Source organism: Mirounga leonina, unplaced genomic scaffold (assembly GCF_011800145.1).
Source record: "Mirounga leonina isolate KUSES-001 unplaced genomic scaffold, KU_Mleo_1.0 Mir_109, whole genome shotgun sequence".
NCBI classification, from domain to species: Eukaryota; Metazoa; Chordata; class Mammalia; order Carnivora; family Phocidae; genus Mirounga; species Mirounga leonina.
Window position 1 is genome coordinate 3,968,011 of NW_023270244.1, and position 25,937 is coordinate 3,993,947.

Genomic DNA, 25,937 nt, shown 5'->3' on the forward strand with positions numbered 1-25,937 from the left:
CCTCGGCTTGCTGCCTTTAGCCCCTAAGTGAACTCAGCTGGCAGCTCTGCGGGTATATTTCAAAAGAAGCCCCGGGGTCAGATTGTAGCCACTGCCAGGCACACCTCGGCCACACCCTGCCCCCTGCACATTCCAATAACAGAGTTTTCCTGGAACTCTGTTGAGAAACGTTCACAAGGACCTCAGAATGGGCTCTGTCTCCTCGTTTCAAGGAAGTACTAGACTTGCTCGGATGTAGTAGATGACGTGGTTTCCCCAGATTAATCATTTGCCAGATGATGCATCTGTTCTTTTGTAAAATCTTAATTTACGTGCAAAAAAAAATTAAAGAGGGGAATTAAACAGGACCAGGGTATGCTGTTGGGTAGATTGCAAGCTGCCAGGTTCTGTTCACCCAGCTCCCCAGTAGACATAAGCTCGCATTTTCACTTCGGAAGTTGTTCGTTTTCCTAGCATTGGACTGATAGCCCGTTTTCCTGACCTAAGGGAATAAAAATAAACAGGTTGCAACATATACAGTTTCAGATTTAGGTTTTGTTTTGGTGGTTAGAGGAGCTGGATTAAAAATATAGCCAGAGATGACTGCAAATTCCATAAGCAATTTGATCAATTGAATTAATTTATGTAGTAATTTTATTTAGTGTTTGAAGTGGCCAACACAGCACACAGGTCAAAAATCGGAAGATACAAAAGCAAGTTTGGTGCAAAGCCTCTCTCTTTTCCTCTATCCTTGGCCACCCATTTCCCCGCCCCTTAAGCAACCAGTGTTCATTCTGATTCATTTAAACTGATACTTTAGCTGAAATCTTATTTTATTTGGATGCTTTATCAACATGACCTAAAGGATCAGAGTATGAGTTTGGGTCCTCGGGGGTGGGGTGGGGTGGGGGGAATAGCTACATAAAATATCCAGGGAGATGCCTTAGAGGAAATGCTCTAAGAGTGACACAATATAGAACCCAAAGCAGAATTCCATGTTTATTGTCAAGAAAAGTACCACAAGAGAGATCCCCCTGTGAAACCCCGAGTCTCCCCGTATACTTATCTGGACTTCTCTGTCTCTGGGTTTCCAGAACAGACTGTCCTCTTCTGCCTGTTGCATTTGTACTGAATCCTGGCACTGTGAATCTCCTATGATGCAAGATTGAATTTCCCGTTGCCATTTTTTCAGATAACAGCCCGCCGACAATGGAAGCACATTTATGATGAATTAGGCGGTAATCCTGGGAGCACCAGCGCCGCCACTTGCACCCGCAGGCATTATGAAAGGTAAGAAGCCCCTTCTTGTAAAGTCCTTGCTTAATTAAAAGTGTGTTCATTCAGGGACGCCTGGGTGGCTCAGTTGGTTAAGCGTCTGCCTTCGGCTCAGGTCATGATCCCGGGGTCCTGGGATCGAGCCCCGCATCGGGCTCCCAGCTCCACGGGGAGCCTGCTTGTCCCTCTGCCTCTGCCTCTCTCTCTATCTCTCATGAATAAATAAATAAAATCTTAAAAAAAAAAAGTGTGTTCATTGGAAGACACTTTTGGGGAAGGATAAGATAAGGGGAAGTCTGAAGGACCTTTCTGGAAATAGAAAATATCCTCTGGCATTTTACCTTGCATACCGCCTTGTGATTTTTTTAGGGGACATGGCTTTCTCTGGTTACAGGGGCTAAAATTAGATGTTCTTTTAGTTTGGTTTTATCCTGTGACCACCTATTTGACAATACCTTTTTATTTTTCCCCCACAAGCCTAGATTACTCAGTACATTCTTCGTAGGTTCATGTACTGGGAGAACCTTCAGCTTCTGGAAATCCTAAGTCTGCAGTGTTACTATGGGGTTGCCATGTAACCATATGGACATTGAAATGTTTTAATATTGAACGTATTAATACTGAAAAGTACGCACTTCTTTAATAAGGAAATTGGCCCCAGATAAGATCCATTGGGTTTTTTTCCCCATCTTGGTATTTTTTTTCTTCTATGGCTATGCTGTTGACCAAGAAAATCCTTTCTTGCCAAGCTTTGCATGGTTCAGTTTTCTAACACTTTCAGCCTCTCTCAGAAGGTGATGATCATGCAAACAAGAGGTAATGCTGCCTTAGCTGTTGTGAAGCTTCTCTCCACAGGAGTGTTTCCCCTTTGCATTAGGACTGTCGGTGCCCACAGCAGTGCAGGTCTGTTAGCAGATTCCTGCGTTACCCTTGCTCTGTGCTTCCAGTCCATCTTTAATTTGTTAGGGTCACACCAACTTCTTTATCGCTGGCATTTCATTTCCTTGCTGACATGTTGACTGACTCAGCAGCCTGGTTTCAAATTCAGAGCTTGTAAGATCCAAGCAGAGGGTGTGTGTGTGTGTGTGTGTGTGTGTGTGTGTGTGTGTGTCTGTATGTTTTAATAACCGTCATGGATGGAACGAAGTCAAGACACAGCTGAACAAACAGGCCAGTTAGCTTGCTAGTTTGAAAGGTAAAACAGAACTGCTAAGTGTGACGGCTGCTCTTTCCAAGTCCATTACCATTCCAGCTTCAACCCAGATGGATCCTACAAATGCATCTCCAGATACTGTTATCTAGAGGATCACCTCTCAGTCATATTTTGTTAAGTTTTAGTTATATTTTTATCTGTGTTGCATTTAGCGTAGAGCCCTGTTAGGATAGCCATTCAATGAAACTTAGAAAGTTTTTGTAGATATAATCATAGTAAACTAGGCTGGGTTTAGTAACCCATGAAAAATCCCCACAAAGTAGTAGCAAGAGATTGCCTTACTTGTCGGGGTAATGATCCACAAGGATTTTTTTTTTTTTTAATGGTAACAGGAATTCAAATTATTACTCTTCCTAGCATTGTTTTCAGTATACTACATCAGTTTTTCAAATGTGAGTGTTATTTCTCTCAGTATTTAATATAAAACCTACATTCTCACTGGACATAACAGGGGCACCACTGAAATCCTAGTACAAAATAGCATCAGTATCTCAGGTGAGTGTTGTGTAAAGAGCACGGAAGGGAACACATTCAGCTTAGTGTTGACTTCTGAGTCCAGGCTTTAATCAGAGCATTTTCATTAGAAACTCTGTCTGTATTTTCAACTCTGTCTATATGTTCGCTGATAGTGAACCTCCCGTACCTCCATCTGCAAATGTTCCCGACACCTGAATCATCAAACTTCAAAGATCACATAGTTAAAATTTGCAAAAAAGAGCGTATCTCAACTGTTAGCTAGTTTACCCAGTTAAAGAATGAAAATTAATCAAACATATTACAGAGCATCGCATGGTCAAAAAACAGATTAGGTTTGGGATGGAAAAAGGATTGGGTCTGATAGTAGAGTGAGTGTGTGTGTGTATAATGAACTCAAGCAGTTATGTGGATGAAAATAGCCTCAATCTTAAATGAAATACCAGGATATATTCTTTTGAAGACTATACTTTGTTTCATGATTTACCTCATCTGGAGTAGTAGAATCCCAAATGCCTTCAATCAGTCAAATTGGAAAATTCTAGTCGAGATACCTCAAACTTTAGCTACTAGGAAACATTATTTAAGATTCTTTAAAAATGTCTCTTCTCTCCTCATTCTTGGGAGTAAAGGAGTATTTCATATAGGTTTGGTCTCCCACTGGATTAAATTTTTTGAAAGGCTATGTCACCCACTCTGCTAAATCTAGAATTTGTTGGGTCAGTGTGTATCAGTCGGGATGCAGTAAGGAAAATAAAAACCACACCAGGAGGGGCACCTCGGTGGCTCAGGTGTTGAGTGTCTGCCTTTGGCTTAGGTCATGATACCAGGGTCCTGGGACTGAGCCCCGCATCAGGCTCCCTGCTCGGCGGGAAGCCTGCTTCTCCCTCTCCCACTCCCCCTGCTTGTGTTCCCTCTCTCGCTATGTATCTCTCTGTCAAACAAATAAATAAAATCTTAAAAAAAAAACAAAAACTACACCAGGTATTCAACAAAGAGAATCTACTATAGGGAATTATTAAAACAAACGTAAAGCACAATGTTAATATGGAGGAAATAACCACAGGTTCCCTGGGGTCAAGAGAATAGGAGAAAGGGGGTTAGGGTGTTGCCACCCAGAAGTTTAGAGAGTATGCCTCACAGAGCTGGGGTTCAGATTCCTCCCTGGGAGAGGCTCCCAACCACTGCTGATCATTATTGAGCTCAGAGGTGGAACACCACGGAGCTAGGCTCAGACCTGAAGAGGCAGTGCTCCCTGGCTGGTGCTGGACCTCAGAGCAAATGCCATAAAACTGTTCTGGGATTGTTGACAGAAGCTAAAGGCTGGAACCAACTGCTGCTGCTAAATTACTGTTGGGTTGGCCCTGAAATGAACAGCAAGCAAAATAGAAAGAAGGAGTCCTTCCTCCCCTCCCCTGGGCTCCTCGGTCCCCATTTGCAGGACCCCAAAAGGAAGACAGCTGATAAAAGAGACATGTAATCTGCAGAATCCCAGTCCCAGCATCATCAAGCAGAGCACAGAAGAGTAGATTTGGGGCTGAGACAACAGTCAACCGCCAAGTGGGACCCCCAATATGGAAATCCCTACACAGAGATAGAAACCCAGGTTAGAACACAGCTGTCCCGGGTCAATTAGCAAGGTCCTTCATCCTTCCTTGTATATCCTTTCACCATCTAGGCCCCTTTCACATTGCTGAGATCAGATACAAGGGGTGTCTTGAGTGGTTAGTAGTTAACAATAGTGAAGTACTAAAATTTGCAGATAATTGACTCAAAAAAAAAAAAAATGAGACTCCAGGGGGCGCCTGCATGGCTCAGTTGGTTAAGTGGCTGCCTTCAGCTCAGGTCATGATCCCAGTGTCCTGGGATGGAGCCCCACATCAGGGTCCCTGCTCAGTGGAGCATCTACTTCTCCCTCACCCTCTCCCTCCCCCCACTCATGCTCTCTCTCTCTCTCAAGTAAATACATAAAATCTTAAAAAAAAAAAAAAAAAAGGAGACTCCACTTAGAATTATACCAGACTCACTCATTTTGAGCCAATCATAATCTGAAAGGAATCACCTATGTTCCTGTGTGTTGTGATCGGGAGAAAAGTCTGGGGGCAACTTCTCTGGCTGTCTTACGTCTTACTTCTCTTTACTGGTTCTACCAGAGAAGGGCGGAGGACACTCAGATCTGTCCCAGGGATGAGAAAGTGTTCTGCTTTGGTCAAAGAAGAGGCTGAAGCTCTTGGCTAAAACTGTGCTTAGAGGACTTGGTAGATTGCATTCCTTCTTGCTAGTTACAGGCTACCCTAACACAAAACAGACAGAACTAGATTGGTGAAGGGCCACCGTTTTCAAGAAGGTTGAAGAAGTTGAAAAAGATCAGGATGTTGTGGGCAAACATCTAGTCTGGAGATGCCCGTGGACATGTTTCAAACCTTTCCCATCAGATCAGGGTGACCAAGTTCATCCTGTGCAACCAGTCATCTCGTGTTCTTCTTTTCACCCCAATATGCAGACGTGGTCCTTTTCCTATTTCCCTACCACCAGCTTTGCTTCCCTCGAAGATGAAGAAGAAATGAGTGCTCTACTATGCATTATCCACTGATTTATTTTTCATGTGGTGCGGTTCATGTTTCCAGTAAATGTTTTCATTTTCCAACAAGAAAAAAGTAGCTGGTTCCTCAGTAAATATTACTTGTATATTAGTTGGGCACTTTTGGTTTATTAATGAGTGTAATAATGAAAGTGTGGGTTGTTGAAAAGAATCAATGGGTGTTTTTATTTAAGGCACAGCAGAAATGGTACAATGCCTGTGAATGCATCATTGTCGCTGAAGGCCTGACTCGTCCAAACTTGCCTCTGATTGGTTTAAATCAAATAGGTCCAAGCACTTCATAAAAATGTCTTTGTCAGCCTGGTGTTGCTTCCAAACCTATTCATCTCTGTCAGTTTTTAATATTAGTACCAGGCTCCTGGCCATAGTCCATTACTACTGTACTTAATTGCTCATGTTACAGCTGATCACCAATATAAAAAGCATTAATGTTTCCCCATCGCGAGACTGTTGCTATGTGGATGTCTCAAACTCAGCAAAGCTCATGAAGTGTGGTTATTCTAGACACTTCTTGCTTGGGATTTATAGTAAAGTTACTATAGGTTGTAACTCAGAGAAAAATGCCCACCTCTGGCTGGGCGGGACCCTTCTACGTAGAACATTTTCTTCCTTGTCTGACTCTCCATTTAAGGTGTCCCAAATCACCTTTCTGAGGAAAGGAATAAAAAAAAGGAAAATGGTTATTTTTATGGAATTCTCTTAGCTTGATTTTCTGGAATAGCAATTCACTTTAAAGACTTTGTTTTCACGTGCAGATGTGTTTTCCTTTTTAGAAAAATGTTTTTTAAGCACATGCAAGAGGCAAAAAAAAATCTTCACACAGAATACCAGATTACTGGTGTGAATTTTCCTGAACGAATTGTATGGTGTGTGTCTGAGGAGTACATGAAGTTGTTATTAAGGATGGAAAAAGGAACATTAAGGCAAAAGGACTTCATGATGTGCTTTTCTGAGTATTTAGAAAATCAAGATCAGAGACAAACGTATTTGTTTATGGGGGAAATGAGTAACGACGCTTCATCTTCATACATACATAATGCCCAATTTAGAATTCTCATCTTTTGCTTTTCCCATGAGCATTCCCCAGGCAAGACTGTCCTGCCGCAGGGCTGGGGTGCCTTCCTTCGCCGTGACTCGGGGTGAGCCGGACCCAAGCCAGATGCATCTGGGCAGAACCCGAGTGACAGTCAGCTAAACCTCTTGCCTTTCTTCTCTGAAGGTAGAAGGCAGAGCGTGGGAGGGTCACCTTTTGAGTAAGATAAATACGTGCTTTAAGGTAAATGCCAAAAAGATATCAAGTTCTAAGGAACTCAGCTAATCACTTTGTGAGGAAAAAGTCAAAGGGGAAAGTAAGGTGAGTTACAGCTTTCTTTATGTCCAGGACACAATGTGATGTAGTCTTGCTCATTTTGATACCCCTGAAGTTAATCAAGACCCAATTCAGAAAGACACGGGCAAGATCTCAGTATCTGAGATCTGAGAGGTGCCTCAGTCATCCTCTAGACCAATGTTCCTCGAGTGAGGCTTTCTGGCCCGTGTGTGCTCGTGTGAACAGAACAGTTAACAAATGAGTGTTATGTTATACTTACACAGCAGCCTGCCAGGATAATTTTATGTCCATTGAAAGTAATAAAACATTGGGGCTTATATTTTATGTGCCTTGCTTTAAATTTCATTTTTCTACTAATTCATTTTCATGAATTCTGAATTTTACAAAAGTGTCTGTCGGCAACAGACAGGAAATTTAAAAATCTAGTCCTTCCCGTCAGGTCGCTGAGGGAGCCTGGCTCCACACCACTGGTCACAACCTCAGATGTATATGGGGGAGGTGGTGCAGGTGGCCAGGTAGGAGAGTAGGAAGCTGGCACACATAGCCCAGGCCAGAGAGGCCCAGTGGGATCAGCCAACACCATTGTCTTGGGCAGATGGAGGCTCAGTACTGTCAGACCTTCCATGTTTTCTTGATAACTTTTATGTGAAGTCACCTGGCTTACAAATACTAGATCCAGGATTTCTGAAAATATTTTACACAAGTTAAACTAAACACACCCCACGGCAAAGGTAGCCTACAGGCTGCCAAGTTCTGTGAGGACTGAACCATCTTTGGCACTGGGCTAATCCAGTCTCTGCACAAATGCCCTGCGGTTGGGGGGCAAGAAAGAAGAGCCACCATTGAAGGTGCTTTTCATCTAAACACTCTGCCACGTGCTGAGCAAGACACTTTCTGTGGCTGCCCATTGACCCGACCTTGCCTTCTGAGGCTGACTCTTTCAGTGCATGCCATTTCCTTGGTGATGGGCCTCCATAAGCTTGGCTCCTCTCTCACTTCAAGTCCTCCTAGTCCATTCAGCCATGCCTCAGAGCACGACTTACGGATTTTCACCAGCTTGGCCTGCTGTCATGTGGATGCCTCCAATCTGTGTTACTCAGGCTACCCAAAGCGATTCCAGATAGAGCATATCGTACCTCTTGGGATGTAGCGGGATCAGTCTATCGACATAGCCTAAGATTACATTTGAAATTGGTGAGAAGCCCTCTCCTAGTGGCTGGTTTCTTTTTCTGGGGTAGGATAGATTTGCCATTTGAGTGACTGCCTTTTTCCTTTGCTGCTGCCCTCAAGAGCCAGTGGGTGTTTTTTGAACGTCTACCACATGCACAGCACCCTCTGGGATAATGCAAACGTATGAGCCAGAGAGTCTGGAATAGGGCTGGCAGACGATGAGGAGGTGCCCATGCTACCACATTCATGGCAGAAATTGCGAAGGGAACATGAAACTGCTTTCCATGAGCTCAAGCTCAGCTTCAGAACCCTTCTCAGTATGGCACCCCCAGGCCATTACTACCGACTCATTAGAACCGGAAGGTGCTGTGATCCTTGGCTTACCTAACTTATCATACGATCCGACTCATAGTCCATACATACCTGAAAGAGAGTTAGATACTTAAGGCTATAAAAAACCTCAGGTAAGTAAGTAATTGATACAAATAGCAAGTTCAACAGGGATCAAAGGAGAAGAGCAGATTTTCTGCTGGAATGAGCAAAGTCTTCCAAGAGGATCTAGACTTTGAACTCGATCTTAAAGTGTTAGGTTATAACTTGAGGATCATCATATATTGCTTAAAATATTCAGCTGTTGAATTCGAGACCAGTGAAGATACTAATTTTGAGGATATGGATCATGGGCTCTTGCTTTCCTGGAGTCTCCCCAGTGCACTCAGGACAGCATCATGAACATATCAGGGACTCAGGGATTAGGGGTTGAATGAATTAAATTAAGTCCAAACAAAAAGGATAGTTTCCTCTAGGAAATGTGTGTCAGGAGGTAGGGAATAAGGTGGTAGAAGAAGCTGTCAGGTGAATACTAAGGCTGAATTTCCAAACTGGATACACCCAAGGCAGGTATTACAGTTTATCTTCTCAGTGTCTATTGACTGTCTTGCCCCGAAGTCCAATGGGTAGACCATGCCCCATCCTCACCCATGGGCACCCATGGTGGAGTTGACTGGTCTATGGACTTGCAGCTCCTTTCTAAACACTGGCTTGGTGATGGGGGCTCTGGCCAATGGGCACAGCGAGTAGCCGTCTGCAGCACTGCCACATACGCCCTCTCATCAACCTTTCCCCAAACCCGCAGAAGGCTTCCTGGCTCTTATCCACAGCCAGCAGCCCTGGGAAAATCTAACAAGGTGCCAAGATTCAGGCAGGCTGAGGCACAGCCACTGCTCTTCTGTCTACACCCCACCAAGCTTGTTCTTGGAGACCTCCAGAATTTCTCCTGAAAGGACAGTCCGATAACTTCATAAGCAAAAGCCTCCCTCTATATCACTCAGCATGCTTAAAATGCTCTGATACCTTTCCAATGCCTGGATATTTCAAGAAACTTTTAAAAAGGAAAACAAAGCCCTCGCCAGGCCCTGGAGTAGAAAAACTGGTTTCTGTTTAAAAAAAAATAAACAACAGCCTTTGAAAAAATCTCTATTTAAAAATTCTTAAATTTGCCTCTAAATGCAAGTTGTAATTAATAGAAGTCAGAGTTTACACTCTAGAGTGTAAAAACACCCTCGGGCACAAACTAATCAAGTGTGTGTGTCATGCTGTAAACTACAGCAAGCTCTTTGTTTGACCCAAAAAAAAAAAAAAAAAAAAAGCTTGCCAAACAGCAGTTTTTGTCAGACTCCTTTATTGTCTCACTTTTGTTTTCTCCCTACCACCCCCCTACTCTCACCCCTTTGAACCTGGCTATAGTATTTAAGAAACTTTGCAGGTCCGATGTTTTATTGATAGTTTTCATCAAGCATGAATTTAAATGTGAGAATAGATTAGGTGTCTTAGCCCCTTTTCTTTTTGATAAATAACAAGAGGTTTCTACTTATGATTTTCTGTCCTCAGGGCTTTATCATTAAGATTAAATAACTGTACTCTCAAGCATGCCACTGCACAAACATCTTTTCAATTACGTGAGTAACAGATGCCTTCACAAAGGAACTATTGAAAATTCAGAGAGCCTGTTTCCAAAAAAGAGAGAAAAAAAGTATCAGATGATAGAAGAATGTAATTGTTTACCATTAAAATATATCCTTAACTCTTACACTGAAAACCTCTTGGAACATTTTGGTTTTATACAAGTTATTACAAAGTTCGATCAAAATAATAAATGTCGGGGGAATTGTTGAACATTTCAGAAGCTCTGTAACCTCTGGTATCTCACATACGTGGGACCCAAATGCCATAGTTGTTTGCTTGTTTTTACACAATGGACACTGCCTGCCTTCGTTGGTGGGGTGCTCACTATGTTGAAAACACTGTAGTTACATTTGTCTATTAATCTTGAAATAATGTTCATCTGCCCTTGAAATGGATCCATGCAACTGGATTCTGAGTTAGTCATTGTTTTGCTGCTGGCACTCTGGAGGGCTGAGTGCTGTGTATGGTCTGTGTCCTCTGTTGTGAGCATGTATTTCAATCCCTGGGGCATAAAGTCGGCCTTTCTGAAATCCATCCCAAGGTCTTCAGTTGAAAGGCCTGGGGCTAACATTGGTCTAGACCCTTTTAGAAGTGGCAAGGAGGCATCATAGAAGCAAAGCCCCTGAGGAGCTTTCGTTCTAGCTGGGGAGGCCATGAGAACCTCAAGTGTGTGTGTAAAATTAAGTGCTACAGGCTGGAATTCATCGAGGATATGGTTCTTGAGTTTCTCCTGATCCAACCAGAGTCGCCACCTTTTAGAGAATCTTGGCCTAGTTATCCTGGCGTTTTGTAAGAGGAGCACTGTGCCCAGTGCCCGAGCCACAGGGCTGCTTCTGTTGTAATGGGTTGACTCTTTGTGGAATGGCCTCTGAGAAAAGGAGAATGCTCACCCTGATTTTTTTAGTGCCTTAAGGGCTTAGGGTTCTCTTAAGCTAGGGATGATCAGTTCAATACCTCCTCATTGGTGGTGCTTTTTAGACAAGATATGAAAATGCACTACTACCCTGCTGATATGAAGGCAGCTCAGAGAGGCAGGCCGATCTGTGTTTGAACTCAAATTTTGGCACTTAATAGCTGCATGCCTTTGACTAGTCATTTAGTTATTTCACTCTGAACCTCAATTTCCTCATCCATGAGATGAGGATAAAATAATGTATCTGTATATACTTCTTTTTGTAATGGTTGGACGTAAGGTATGCAAAATGCCTGGTATTAAGAGGCACTTAATACATGGTGGACACTATTAATATCGTAATGCCTAATCAATATATAAGAACAACCAGAAGTTGTCCTCCCCACCCTCCCACCTCACCTTTTCACCAAGATCCTCGTAGACCAACACAACTCCAGTTCAGGGGTCCTGCTGTCCTCAAGCTACCTCTCTCATGTTGACAATCCTTTATAGGAGTCAAGCTGCCATCTTGCTGGCAGGCTCCTTTTTTTCTTTCTTTGCTTAGGGTTACAGCCACTCCAGGACCATAGAGGAAGGTGTCAGAGTCATTAATGGGTCTAAGAAACAACTCTCCCACCACTTCCAGGGGCAAAGAGACAGAATTAGTGCCTTCAAAAAAGTTTCTCATTCACCTTCTACTGCCTCTTGAGTAGGTAGTGGTAGGCAGGTAATTTTCCCAAGAAAGAGCTTTTCTGAAGACAAGTGGCCATGTATTGTTGTTGATAATAATGGGCCACAGACCTTTTGGGTATCTTACACAGAATACAAATGATGTGATTTATACCCACTTCCTCATTGAAGAGCTCGGTACAGTTTACCCTTGGTGAGCTCATCTAAGCTAAGTCTTTTATACAGAATCCATGCGGCATTCTCCCGTTGCTTTCTTGGCTCACATGAGTCCTGCCTTGGGCTCAATTCTCTGTGACCTACATGTCAGCACGGACTCTCGCTCCATGGTTTGATGCTCAAAGCCTTCAGTTCACCTCTTCATCTGTTGGAGGGGGATACTGGAGACATTTTTCTCAGCTCTCTTGGTTACTGATATTTTGCTTCTCACACTCTGCACACTATTTTTTCTGCTTTACAGGAACTCACACCATAAAACCAAGGAGATCTTTACCCAGGGCCCACATCTTTCTCAGATGGAGCTTGGCTTTTAAAAGGACAGGAACAAAGTTTCTTCTGTACTCAGTGAGTGTTGTGCCCACTGAGGAAACATCCCACTTTTGTGCACACTGGCGTAGCACATTTGTGTACTTGACTTTGGTCGTGGTGCCTATCACCCAAAGGCTCTTTGGCCATCTTGGTCGTGGTCTGGAACCCTGAGAGGTGAACCGTATGTGAGATTAGAAACTTTCTATTCTTCTTGGAACCTTAACCAGTGTGCATACATCACCTTCAAACAAGAAAAATATACCTTCTATTGGCTCCATATTTGGTGAAAGATTGCTTCCCACACTTCGCAGTGAAGTTATATTTTCAATTTCTGGCTGAGAAGGGAAATGTCTGGCCAAGCCTTAGAATTTATCAACCCTGGAATCAGCTTGGAGGTATAATGACTTCATCTGGGATCAGATCAGGTCCGAAGCCCCAGTGGAACCAATATGTCATTTCTTTTCTACGACTGTGAAAAAAACCTAATACGTGTAAGAATAGCAGTAGCATTTTTGCCCTGACCTGCACACCAACTTTTTTTCCCTCTGCCCCTAAGATATTCTGTTCCAAGGGCACCAGCAGATCTTTGGGCCTAGACTTTTTCACACGTCTGATGCCCTAAAAGTGTCTACAGGGTAGCGAGGGTGAGTTCGAGGATCAACTTGAACAACCTAAAAATTTCCTGCTTTTTTCCCCAACTCTCCAACAAATTTGAATCAGTTCTAGACAGTATTATAATATCGTTTTGCAGAGCTCTATAAATAGATGGATTCTCATTTCTCCTCCTAAGCACTATTTGCTCAATGTTTTGGCCCCAAAGTTCAGTCATTCCATGCAGGCATTAATCAATACAGAAGATTATTAGTGGTTACTCGTTCAGATGAGATTTGACATTATTTTCCCTCTGCCTATGGGGAGGGAAGGGGGAAGGCTGCCTAATAAAGATGAAGAGTCTTTTCTTCTTTTGTATGAAATGCAAATGATGAGGACATGTGCCATACACAGTTCTGGAGTGTGAGGCTGCCGGTTTTTGTTGAGAAAGAGAGGCAAGACCCCGGAGGATTTTAGAATTTGTAAATATAAAATTATCTGCCTTGGTGTTTAAAGAGAATAATAAAAGGGAGAAAGAGTTGGCAGGTTGCCAGATTACTTACATTACAGTAATAGATTTGCTGACCCCTGATTCTGCTGTAGAGAAATGTATTGAATTTTTCATAATATCAGATGAGGCAGATCTAAAAACCTAGTAGACGGCGCACCATTATTTAACTTTAGATTTAACAAAGCCGAAATCTTTTCAAACCAGCAATTTCTTGTATGATGATAATTTAGTAGCTCAGATGCTAATAAATCAAGGTTATAATGCTATTGATTTGTTAATTTTAACTTGGGTTGATTTTGAGTCGTCTTTATTTTTAAAAAGGGAAAAAAGAGAAAGGAGAAGGAGAAAAAAAATCTTGCTTTCACAGTGACTGAATTTAATAAGAATCTTGGTGATAGCAAAAGGCCCCCCTACTGTTTCTGCTTTGGGGTGGAAAATGTTATTCTTGTATTATTCCTAGGGAAAATAAAATCTCATGCTGCTACAAATCTTATGCCTATGGAAAGATGTTATTTTTTAATACATGATGGCTTACCTATTTCAGAACCATTAATGGCTTCGTAAATAAGCATTTTGCTAATCTGAAATGTGAAATCTGGATAATAATAAAGGCCCATTTATCTGCCTAGCTTTCAATTCCCAGAGTAGATGTAGATCAGGGGTAAAAATCTCTCTGGATTTTCTAATGAATATATTGCTTCTCTTCCCCATTACTTCCGCCCACCTAAAACCCAGCCCACATTCTTAGAGTTGCAGCCCATTGAAAATATTTCTCCTGTGTAATGAGTTCTTGGGGGCTGGGGTGCATTTTTGCTTTTATCTGTATAGTTTAGAAACTGATTAAATCTTTGTTGTACTACAAATATTTGAGGAATAATCATCCGCAAGGCACAGGCATGTTGCATTATACTAGATTCTTGATACAGTATGAACCTCCTCAGCTTCCTGCATTGGGCAATGTTGACCTTAATATTGGCTAACCTGTTTGTAATGGTATCACATGTACGCTAAACGTTTAAATGTTCAGAAACCTATAATAGCTTTCATCCTCTTGCACTGTAAAAACTTCTAATAATCAAATGATAAGATCATATCCTGTGGGGTAATTGTGTTGTACTGTGACAGGATAACTGAAAAAACACTCAATGAAAATCGCACCAAACGGAAATCACTATATGAACAGCGATTGTTTGTGTGCTGGGCGAGACCGTGCCCTGTTCTTCAGGGCTTAGCTGGTCATATTTCTACTTGTTTCCTTTTAGCTGCTGCCTTTCTTGTTTTATTTTGGGAACCTTTTTTCCCTGAGCCACTATAATTATCTTTTAGTGATTTAGAAGGGGGGAGACCACTCAATCGACCTTTACACGCACACACACACACTCGCTCCCATAGACTCTCCCTCTGGAAGTCTTGAACAAGCAAGGCTTGTGTTTGGATTCAGTTTTACCTTAGTCATGCCTCTTTCCAGATACAAGAAACATTTAATTCCACATTTCCTGCTTCTGGCTTTAGGCCTTTGACCAGCAAAGTGAAATGTATTTTTTACTGCTGTCGACCAGCCAGCTGCTGAGTTGAGTGAAGAAGAAAAAAAAAAAAAGAAAGAAAGAAAAGAGGAAGAAAAAAAAAAAAAAGGAATGAAATGGAAATGTTGCCCTGCTTCTTGAATTGGCAAAGTTGTGTGAGAAAATTCAAGTCTCCTTAGCGCCCACCCCTCTGGAGGGCCTGGTGGGGAGGTGAGGGGTCCTCTGGGGCCCGGGCTGGGTGTGTGCCCCACCCAGTTCTCTGCCTCCTCTCCCCCTCTCCCCTCACTCTCTGCAAGGCGGGCTCCTCAAGGTGTCGCCGGCTCAATAAGGAATGAAGTCAAGGGCAAGGGTGGTCCCAGCAAACAGCCACCGTCGGAATACCCAGACTTCAGTGCTGCTCGGGTTCCCATGGCAACCAAACACCAGTAAAACAAACCTATCTGTCCCAACAATAAAAAATGTTTTCATTAAAGTCTATTTAAAACATTTTTTTTCCAGTGTAAAATATTCGATGCCTTTCGCTCCCAGACAAAAATCCCCAACCTGCCGATGTTAAAGGGGATCAAGTCCCCGGCAGAACCCTGCAGATAAAAGGGATTGGGGTAAGGTTGGGGACTTTACAGACGAGACAGGATAAGTTCAAGTATGAACAAGATTGCTTTTTCCTCTCTTCTTCTGCTTAGTTATGCTTTTTATTATATAAACATTAACTGTAATATTACAGTGGGAAGCAGGTATTTGGCAGCCATATATTATTTTAGTAAGTCTACATAGAGAGAACAGTTTCCAGTTTTAGCAGCTGTAACATGTTTAAACTCAGTTTGTAATGGGATCTGAAGATAACTATTCCCCATGGGCTGTGTTGATCTTCATGGCTGGCCCACTGCCAGATGGAGGGCTCGAAACTATTATCCACGCCTCCTGGCACATACCTTGTCCGAGCATGCTCAGTAAATGAATTTTGTTTCTAATACGTTGTAAATTGGGATTTCATTTTCCCATAATTTACTTGGTATTTCATTGAACATTGAAATATTATCACAAATGCCCCCACGTCTGTACTCGCAAACCTGAACAGTTGTGTGTGTTTAAGGAGCTGAGATCCAGATTGCATGGTTAGAAACCAATTTCAGGATAGCTAACAGATATCCAAACCAAAGAAGTTTTTGCCTGGAAGTCTTAGTTTAAAAATAATTAGGGTTCCCAATATTTGAACAGATTTATGTTGTTTATAAGCCAAGTACATTTTCTTCACTGAGTCAACTTGTCTTATTTAAAACAAATTATGTTTGCTGTATTAAAGTTCATATTTTTAAGGCTGAGTCTTGTATTAATCCCACAGTGAGTCATTAATCATACCAAATGCATTATAAAAACTTTAATCACTGAAGTTGAAACTGAGATTGTAATGCAATCCATCCCTTTTAATTACATCAGCTATTTTTCCCTTTCAGATCAAGAGCTATGTCGCAAAGGGAAAACAGATTAAAACTAGAGCTGTTTGATGTTTCTCTTTTTAGAACAATTTTATGTACTTTGTTTTAAAAGTTATATAATTAAAGTGCTTGAATTTTTCAGCCCTCTGATTTTTGTGGCTTGAGTGGTCTGTCCTCCTTCCTTCTCCCCGGGGACCTCTTTTGTTTGGCACCCCAAAACGGAGCTCATTCTGGAATCCCCTGCCCGCCTCGGAGCTCAGTTGAAGACAGCTGTCTCTCAGCCCCACTGTGCTTGCTTCCCATTAGCCTCTTTATCTTAGGTGTCTGGTTTATATTTTGACGTGAATGAAAACACACTCTGGAGGCAGGCAGAACGAGGTTCAAATGCCATCTCTAACAAACGATGTGATGCTGAGGCAAAGATGTGGAGATTACACGGAATAATCTACGTAGTGTATCTAGGACATTAACCTGGGGCATACCAGTACCTCCTAGAATATCATCCTCATGAGGTCAGGGCCTTTGAATATTTTGTTCACTGCTGTATCTCAGTGCCAGGAACCCGAAGCACACAGTAGGTGCTCCATAAATAACTGTCGGAAGAATGATCAAATGATGGTAGCCATCACGGGTGTTGCTATTATGCTGCGGTGCTGTTGTTAGCGCTTAGCCAGGTTCCATGTTAACCCATGTTAACTCTGGTTGCGTCCATTGGTATCTTTGGTGTATAGATCACAAAACCAGAAAGGTGTCTTGCAAAGGAGTCTGTAAGCTACCAGGTTCTGGTTTTGGACTTAAAAGTAGAGCCCTGAACTGTGGAGTGAGTTTCTAGAAATGCACTGGCGTCACTGGGGATGGAGTCATTCAATAAACCGTTTGTATGGAGAAGAGAAACTAAACCCCAATAGCTTCGATGCTCCTGGAATTGCCTCCCATGATGGATCATCTCTTCTGATATCCTTCCAGATTAATCCTGCCGTATGAAAGGTTTATTAAAGGAGAGGAAGATAAGCCCCTGCCTCCAATCAAACCTCGGAAACAGGAGAATAGTTCACAGGAAAATGAGAATAAAACAAAAGTATCAGGAACCAAACGCATCAAACATGAAATCCCTAAGAGCAAGAAAGAAAAAGAGAATGCCCCGAAGCCCCAGGAATCATCAGAGGTGAGTCGCCCTCCACAGAAATACCCATCCTGTCCCGGGTCTCCCAGAGCCCTGCGTCCACAGCCGGGTCCCTGCACCCCTGCAGCCCCAGACTGAGAACGGCCCCCATCTCAGCTTCACAGTTCCCCAGAGGGGGGATCTGTCAGTTTACTTGGGAGCTGTAAGGCAGTGCGTGCTATTGGATGGGGTAGGCCAGGAATAGGATCTAGAAAGATGGGAACATCCTGTGGAAAACTGAGAGCAAATGCCAGCTTTGAGATAGAAGGAGCCAGAGCTTCAGCTCTGTGAAGCCAAGGGGCTCCAGTGTGAAAGATGTGGCTTCTTTGTCATTTCACAGCCAGTCTATCTGAGGAGCTGGTGTGACTCTGAAACACGCTTTGTGGGTTCTAGCAAGGAGGGATGTTGAAATGATGGGCCATGTCTCTGCAGGACTATCCTCGAAACTTCAGAGACTCTTTTGCCTCCCATAATTGACCTCTATGCAACAGCCTTGGGTTGAGATCAATTTAGAAATATCTTAAGTACATATTTATAGGAGAATTTTGAAATTGTTCCTCTGAAACCACTATTATCTCTCATGTTAACAGGTAGTTTCTGAACCTTTTAAAACCAGCCCCAGCTGCCCACAGCCCCCGACAGCTCTTTGGTAGAAGCCATTACCCGTCAGTGTTCAGCCAGTCATGGAGGCTGATCTGGGCTCTGTTTCAACATGAATAATAAAAAACCCTGCTGCCCATAAAAAAAAAAAAAAAGAAAAGAAAAAAAGAAAGAACTTAGCAGCCACATTTGGAGACAGCATGTTCTAGGATCCAACCCCAGGGGGAATTTTGGTGCTGATATTAAACACCCCCTAAAAATCAGGTTTATAATGAACACATAAGAGACTCCCTAATTAAACACTGGCTTGAAACACGCACACACACACACACATAATGCACACTAACCTCCTAACTAGAAATTAACCTACCCAACTGACTCCTGTGTAAGAAGATACTACGAATACCAAGAAAAGACTTTGTTGTTTTTATTTTTGTTTCATAATTATTCTAAGCTTTAGTAATTAAAAAAATGGGGGGGGAAAAGATGATGCAGAGAGATTTCTAAACATCTGCAAGCTTGCAACATAAATGGCCAAAAGCAAGGAAATTCCAAGTTAAGGCTCACATTCCATTCTTCCTTTATCCTGTTGGCCTGGTGATTTATTATAGGGTTTTGGATCAGTGAGTTCTATTAGATACCATATTACAGCATTGCCAAAGCACCAGAGGACAAACTGAGGCCAGAAGCCAGCTGACCTTTGAGTGGCTCCACTTTGGGGACGAAGTTTGAAATGGTTGTTTTGTGAGGTGGGGGAGGAATCCTCAGCCCATTGCCCTGAAGCCCATCAGCGTGGGAGATGCCTATTGCCAAGATTAGGGCCCAGCTCCCTCCGGCTCACAGAAACCCTTAAAGCCTTCAGACTCCCTGTTTCTTATAGGTCCCAATGCCTCGGGGCATTGTAAGTATCTGGAGTGTCAAAGGGTATCATGGTCAGGTCATCTGAACGACCTGGAATCTCACACCCTCTCTAGTCAACCGTATGGTAAGAATTGCTCCCCGCTTCCAACATAGACCCCTGTGTTTGACCAGGTGTATTTCTTCTCATTGACTGTGTGTTGGGGGTTTGAATTTTATTGTTGTCATTGGTGTTTTTATTGTCTTTAATTTTTGATGTTTTCAATACAAAGCAGTGAACTCAGTGGAGATAGGAGGGCTTATAAAGCTGTGCCAGGCAAACCCACTGTCTTCAGGTCACTAGACTGCAAGTTTCCTGGTGGGAAGGTACCATGTAACATGTCAAGGCAGACTGTTAAATGCCATCCTAGAAAAAGGGTCCTTTACTTTTTTCTGCCTAGCTTTCAGAGAACCCCTAAACCTGTTTTCCAGTGACAACCACAGACCTCCGTGTAACCAACGGCCTAGGTCACAGAAACTTCCATGAGACTGGGTATCCCCTATAGCTTCACTTCAAACCACAGCCCCATCAGAAGCTAACATTTAAATGCAATTTGCCTTTTTCCCTTGCTGTACTCATTTTTCTGTATTTTCATGTAATGCATAAGCTCAAGAGACCAATGATGATTGTTAATGTAGAACAAGTAATGATATTTGTACTGGAAAAGGCAGCTATTAGTATGAAAGAGAGAAATCGAGAGAGAGAGAGGAAGGGAGGGAGAGAAGAAAAGAAAGACGATAAGCAAAAGCTCTTAGGTCTAACACATCCCTAAAACACAGGGATATCTTCAAGTAGATTTAAGGAGAAACATCTCTGAAAGGGTGTGATTCCTTAAAATGTCTGTTTCTATGCATCCCTACACCAGCATCCTCAATCTTACTCAAAGATGTTAATGTGTTCAACACTTCTTTTCTTAACAAAGAACAACGTTCAAGGGATGAGACTGGGGGGGTGGGGGCAGGGCTTGGGGGAGAAGACCAGCTCAATACGACTGTTTAGTGACTGTTCTCTAGGACATGTCAGGACAGCGTGACAGTTTTGAAAGGGCCTGTCAGCCAGCTGGGTCACAGATGGAAAGTTAAAATGACCTTCTAAGGTCAAACTTTGCACAGCTACATAATGCAATGAATGGGTCAAATTGTGCCCACAACTTCAGTCAATAGGGACACATAAAGAGCATCCATCTCATTGACTACAACATATTCCAGTGAGCAGAAAAGCTGTATTTGGGGCGGTGCTCACTGCCTGCATTTTGATGACTTCATTTTTAGCTTTAATAGAAATGTAGTTTGCTGCAGCCTAGAAGGACTTCGAGTCCCTCTGTCCCTCAGGTAGACAGGCTGGTGTTGCATCTGCATAATTTTCCAGTATTTTAGCATTTTCTGCATGTCATATGGCGCTGAGTAGAAATTAACACTTACGCATTGCTAATTTTATGCATCGTACTGAACACATTGGGATGGGATTTGCTCTCTCAGAGAAAGGCAAGGGGTTCTAGTAAGTTTGTTGCTTGTTGTTGACATGGGGTTGGTTGGTTTTTGAAAGAGAGATGCTTAAAAAAAAAAAAAATCTTTCTCCAAAGTGTCATAAAGCACAACATGTAATTTAAAACCCATTTGCATAATTGACTGATTTGACAAGAAAACAACCTCAGAATTAAACTATATATTAGAATCAAGGAGTGATAAGATTGCATACCGTCAGTACAGAACACTTTGCTATTTTGATAGGTGTCTCACAAGGGACTTTGAGCGAATATGCATTTCTACCCTAATGTTTCCATAATTTAGATTTCTTTGTTTAGAGCTGTGATTGGGGGGTAATAAAGCTTTACAGAAACTCCCTGAGCTGATTGACAAGCCTGTTTTCAAAGAAAAACTGCTGCGTGTAATATTTTGTTTCATAGCAAAATGTGTCAATGCATTTGGCTTCCTTCTGACTGCCTTTTGAAATATTTTATCAGGTTTCATCAGAGCCAGAGAAGGAACAAGAGACTTTAAATCAGAAGAGCATCACTGAGCCTCTCCCAGCAGCAGACATGAAGAAAAAGATGGAAGGGTACCAGGATTTTGCAGCGAGGCCCCTGGGGTCTAGAGCAGACCCAGAAAAGGACAACGACACAGATCAGGGTGCCAACAGTGAGAAGGTGGCAGAGAAGGTGGCAGAGAAGGAGCCTGCTCCTCCGCTCCCGAGTGCCCCTGCGGCCCCTGAAAGGGGTCCGGCCCTGGTGCCGGGGGCTGGCAAACAGTGCCTCACCTCTCCCAGTGCTCTTGTGGACTCAAAACAAGACCCCCAGCCCTGCTGTTTTACCGAGAGCCCCGAAAGTGAACTCCAAGAAGCACCCTTCCCTGGCTTCACCACCACGCAGCCCCCCCTGGCCAACCAGAGCGAGCTGGAGGATGACAAGCTGCCCGCCATGGCGGACTACATCGCCAACTGCACCGTGAAGGTGGACCAGCTGGGCAGCGAAGACATCCACAATGCGCTCAAGCAGACCCCGAAGGTCCTCGTGGTTCAGTCATTTGACATGTTCAAAGACAAAGACTTGACTGGGCCCATGAATGAGAACCATGGACTTAATTACACCCCTCTGCTCTACTCGAGGGGCAACCCGGGCATCATGTCCCCACTGGCCAAGAAGAAACTTCTGTCCCAAGTGAGTGGGGCCAGCCTCTCCAGCAGCTACCCCTATGGCTCCCCACCCCCTTTGATCAGCAAAAAGAAACTGATGGCCAGGGATGACCTGTGTTCGGGTCTGTCCCAGGCCCACCACGGCCAGGGTACTGACCACATGGCGGTCAGCCGGCCCTCGGTGATTCAGCACGTCCAGAGTTTCAGAAGCAAGCCGGCGGAGGAGAGGAAGAGCATCAGTGACATTTTTAAGCACGACAAGCTGGGTCGATCGGACCCCCACCGCTGCAGTTTCTCCAAGCACCACCTCAGCCCCCTTGCTGACTCCTATGTCCTGAAGCAAGACATCCAGGAGGGCAAGGAGAAGCTCCTAGAGAGAAGGGCGCTGCCCCACTCCCACATGCCCAGCTTCCTGGCCGACTTCTACTCGTCTCCTCACCTGCACAGCCTATACCGACACACGGAGCACCATCTTCACAACGAGCAGACATCCAAGTACGCCTGCAGGGACATGTACAGGGAAGCGGAAAACAGTTCCTTTCCTTCCCACAAACACCAGGAGAAGCTCCACGTGAATTATCTCGCGTCGCTGCATCTGCAAGACAAGAAGGCGGCGGCGGCGGAAGCCCCCACGGACGACCAGCCCACGGATCTGAGCCTTCCCAAGAACCTGCACAAACCCACGGGCAAGGTCCTGGGCCTGGCGCACGCGGCCCCGGGGCCCCAGGAGAGCAAAGGCGTCTCCCAGTTCCAGGTCATGAACAGCCAGGCTCGGGACTGCCCCCCCAAGGCCTGCCGGGTTTCGCCCATGACCGCGTCGGCCCCGAAAAAGTACGCCGAGTCGCTGTCGCGGTCGGGGAAGCCTCAGCACGCGAGGCTGGAGAACTTCAGGAAGATCGAGGGCATGGTCCACCCGGTCCTGCAGCGCAAAGCCAGCCCTCAGAACATTGGGGCCGCGCGGCCCATCAAGCGCAGCCTGGAGGACCTGGACCTGGTGATCGCCGGGAAGAAGGCCCGGGCCGTGTCTCCCCTGGACGCGTCCAAGGAGGCCGGTGGGAAGGAGAAGGCGGCCTCGGAGCCGGAGAGCGACGGCAGCAAGGCGGCGCCCGGCGGCCGTGCGGCGGGGGGCGCCCCGGAAGGCCCCAAGCTTCCGCTCTCCTCCCCCATCTTCCCAGGTCTGTATTCGGGGAGCCTGTGCGGCTCGGGCCTCAACTCCAGGCTCCCGGCCGGCTATTCGCACTCGCTGCAGTACTTGAAAAACCAGACCGTGCTTTCTCCACTCATGCAGCCCCTGGCTTTCCACTCGCTGGTGATGCAGAGGGGGATTTTTACATCGCCGACAAATTCTCAGCAGCTTTACAGACACTTGGCCGCGGCCACCCCCGTAGGAAGTTCGTACGGGGACCTTTTGCACAACAGCATCTACCCTTTGGCTGCTATAAATCCTCAAGCTGCCTTCCCCTCTTCTCAGCTGTCGTCCGTACACCCCAGTACAAAACTGTAAGCCCAGCTCTGCGCGGCGTCCGGCGCGGCGTGCCTAACGGAGCTTCCCTCCCAGCCCTGGGGGGGGCGGCTTGGAGAATTAGAAGGCAGAATTTCTTCTAATGCGGGGGAGGTGAGATCAGCCCCAGCCACAGGGGCCGCGAAGGGGAGGTGAACATACCTGATTTTTCTGGGACGACTCCAGCCTTGGCTGGTCAGTCTTGAGCTCCTTCCAACACAGATGCCCTTGCACCGAGATGGGTCGCTTGGCACGAGGGTCTCGTGAAGGGATGTATGCGTGTCCGGGAAGAATTTAGAAGACCCCGTCTTGAGTTGCGATGGTCAGGAACAATCTGGGCAGAAAAAAAAAAAAAAAAAAAAAGAATGGGGGGGGCAGGCATTTCACAGGAAGGGGCAAGGAAGACTGGCAAGCGTTTGCCAAGGGATGCCCCTCTTTTCCTAAAACTCTCCAAGGTTCAATCAATGCAATGTATAGTGGAACTTCAATAGGTCTTTCATTTTGACACTATTAAACAATCCAGAGAAGTAAACACTGTTAAAATGACTGTATATATTTGCTTCTTAAAACTACCCGTATCACTGTTTGCTCACCTAATTTATATACAGGTAGTTCCATTTTCTCCCAGTTCCTTCTTGTCCTTTTTTTTTTTTTTTTTTTAATTAAACAGTATCGCTTTTGTTTGCAGGTCTTTTTTTGTTTTGTTTTGTTTTGTTTTGTTTTGTTTTCAAGGCTGACTGACTGTCCTAGTTGTTGATGTGTGTTTGTAATTTTTCCACATCTTATCATTTTGAGCAGCTTTGGGTGGTAAAGTTATTGTTTACAAATTGAAGCAACTGATTCTAGTGGAACAAATGAAAAAGAAACAGTTGAGCACACAATAGTGCAAAGAATGTTCCTTTGCAGATCCGCAACTTAAGGATTTTGTTCCTCATAAATGGCATAGTTGAAAGAGCTTATACACTGCTTACCCGGCCAAATGCTTTGCTTTGAAGTATTGGGTTATGTGAAAATATCGAGCATTGTACTTACCTTATCTAGGCTGTGAAACTGTCCTACATACCAGAGGAATCATAAAAACAAAAACCTCACTGGCAGCAAGCTGCTGAATAACAAGAGTCTAGAGGACATATTTGTGGGCTGCACAGATATTTTAGGAATTTCAGAAATTAGAACAGAAGCCAAAATGATTTACATTGGTGTTGGCACTGATCCCTTTAAACAGTGTGGGAAAGGGGGTTGGGAAGAAGATGGAGCTCGACTATCCGGAAGAGAACGAGCGGCTGGAGGCCCGGGCACCAGATACCTTCCCTGGGCTGTGGTCTTTTGAGTAATAGGTAGTCACGTTGCCTTCATCGAGTTGGTCTCTTGTTGTTCCCAAGAAGAACCTCCCAGGCCACATCTTTGGGGAGAATTGGTATGCTGGATTACCCGTTTCAAATGAAAGTCATCTTCTTTGGGTTTATGGGGCGTTAGATTTGGGTGGATGCGCGCCCCCTTGGTGGCGTGCGTCATGTCTTTAACCACCTGGCAATACGTTGGTCCACTTTATGATTTCTTTTGCCATTGGAAGAAACGGTCAAGTTGTTCACGCAGTCAAAAGATGTGCAGAGTGTGTATTGTCATTCTTGCCACATTATTCCATTCGCTGCTGAGCTGTAACATCAAGGTGGATGCATTTTCTAAGTGTGTTGAAAGTCCATCGATACAGAGTGGATTTTCTTTCCAAGTCCCATCCCTGCTGATACGACTGCTTTGAAGAACTCCCCAGCCAACCCTCCCCTCCCCCAACACTCCCAGTAGACATTAGAACCATAGTTAGCCAGTCTTTTACCTCTGAGATATTTAATTCTATGAAAATTGATGACAGTTTTCAACTTCTAAGTAGGTAACTCGACTGCAAAATAATCACAACTGATAAACAATGACACTGCGGCTCTTACACAAAGCCATGCATGCCGTGCATTTGTATTGAAATGTCTCCATGATATGAAGCCAAATATTCAATGTAACATACTTAATATCCAAAGGTGGAAACAAAAGAATGTAGAGATCTAGTGTTAAGAGTTCATTTGCTTCAATTAATTATTTACCTTCCTGTGGAATTTCACGTATATATATATATTTACATATATATATATATTTAATAGAACCATAGATAGACTAGTAGAATATAGATTATAAATGTGTAAGTGCAGATTATCCTGCTATTGCACAAGATAGAGGGGGAAAGAGATCTCAATTCTAGCTGGCCGAATGGCTAGCCAGGACACCTAGAAGAAAGTTGCACTAGATGAATGATCGCAGAATCAGACGACATGGAAGAACACGGAATCTCCAGTGTTTCTGCAGCAGACATGGGCTAGATTGTGCATGGTTTCTAGGAGTTTGTTTCTCCAAGAAATGGGGGCCCGCTTGTCCCTGGTGGAGCTCACCTATCCATTTGGAATATGGGCATTTGTTTTCCCCGCTACAGTGATTTCAGTCTGGTTTCATCATGTTGGAATTTGATCACACCATTTTTCAAACAATGTTAACATAGTCCAGCTTTTGTTTTTCTCATCTCTTCCGAGAGGAGACTCACTGTTTCTGTCTGAGGAAGCTCATACCCTCAGCAAAACATCAGGACAAATAAAGAGAAATGGGGGTATACATTCCCAACAGAAGCAGTGTGTTATTTGTTTTAAAACTCCGAACAGAGATCTTGGAAATCTTTCAAAAAGACCATTGAATTCTTCATTGGCTGAGAACTACATTTTTAAAAGTCTTAAATGGGGCTTTGTTTGCATTGTTTGAGTTCAAGGGGCCTTATTATTGAATGGAATTGCACAAGCCTTTCTTTGTGCAATCAAACCATTGTTATTGGTAGTTTAGTAAAGGAAACTGTGGAATCTAATTGGCAATGGAGTCATAAATCTATTTACTGAGCGTGGCTTCCAAGAAATGTTGCAATTCAAAATAGCACTAAG

General features: G+C 43.9%; 1 protein-coding gene across 4 annotated transcripts in view; it reads left to right on the plus strand.

The window, feature by feature from the left end:
- Positions 1-23,078, plus strand: part of LOC118020054 (AT-rich interactive domain-containing protein 5B) — a 175,702-nt gene extending 152,624 nt beyond the window's left edge. For all 4 annotated transcript variants that reach the window (XM_035019899.1, XM_035019907.1, XM_035019916.1 and 1 more), the window contains 3 exons: positions 1,172-1,269; positions 17,143-17,341; positions 20,800-23,078. In XM_035019899.1, the coding sequence (XP_034875790.1) occupies positions 1,172-1,269; positions 17,143-17,341; positions 20,800-22,971 (2,469 nt within the window). In that variant the 3' untranslated portion in view covers positions 22,972-23,078. The remainder of the gene's footprint in view (positions 1-1,171; positions 1,270-17,142; positions 17,342-20,799) is intronic.
- Positions 23,079-25,937: the final 2,859 nt, after the last annotated feature.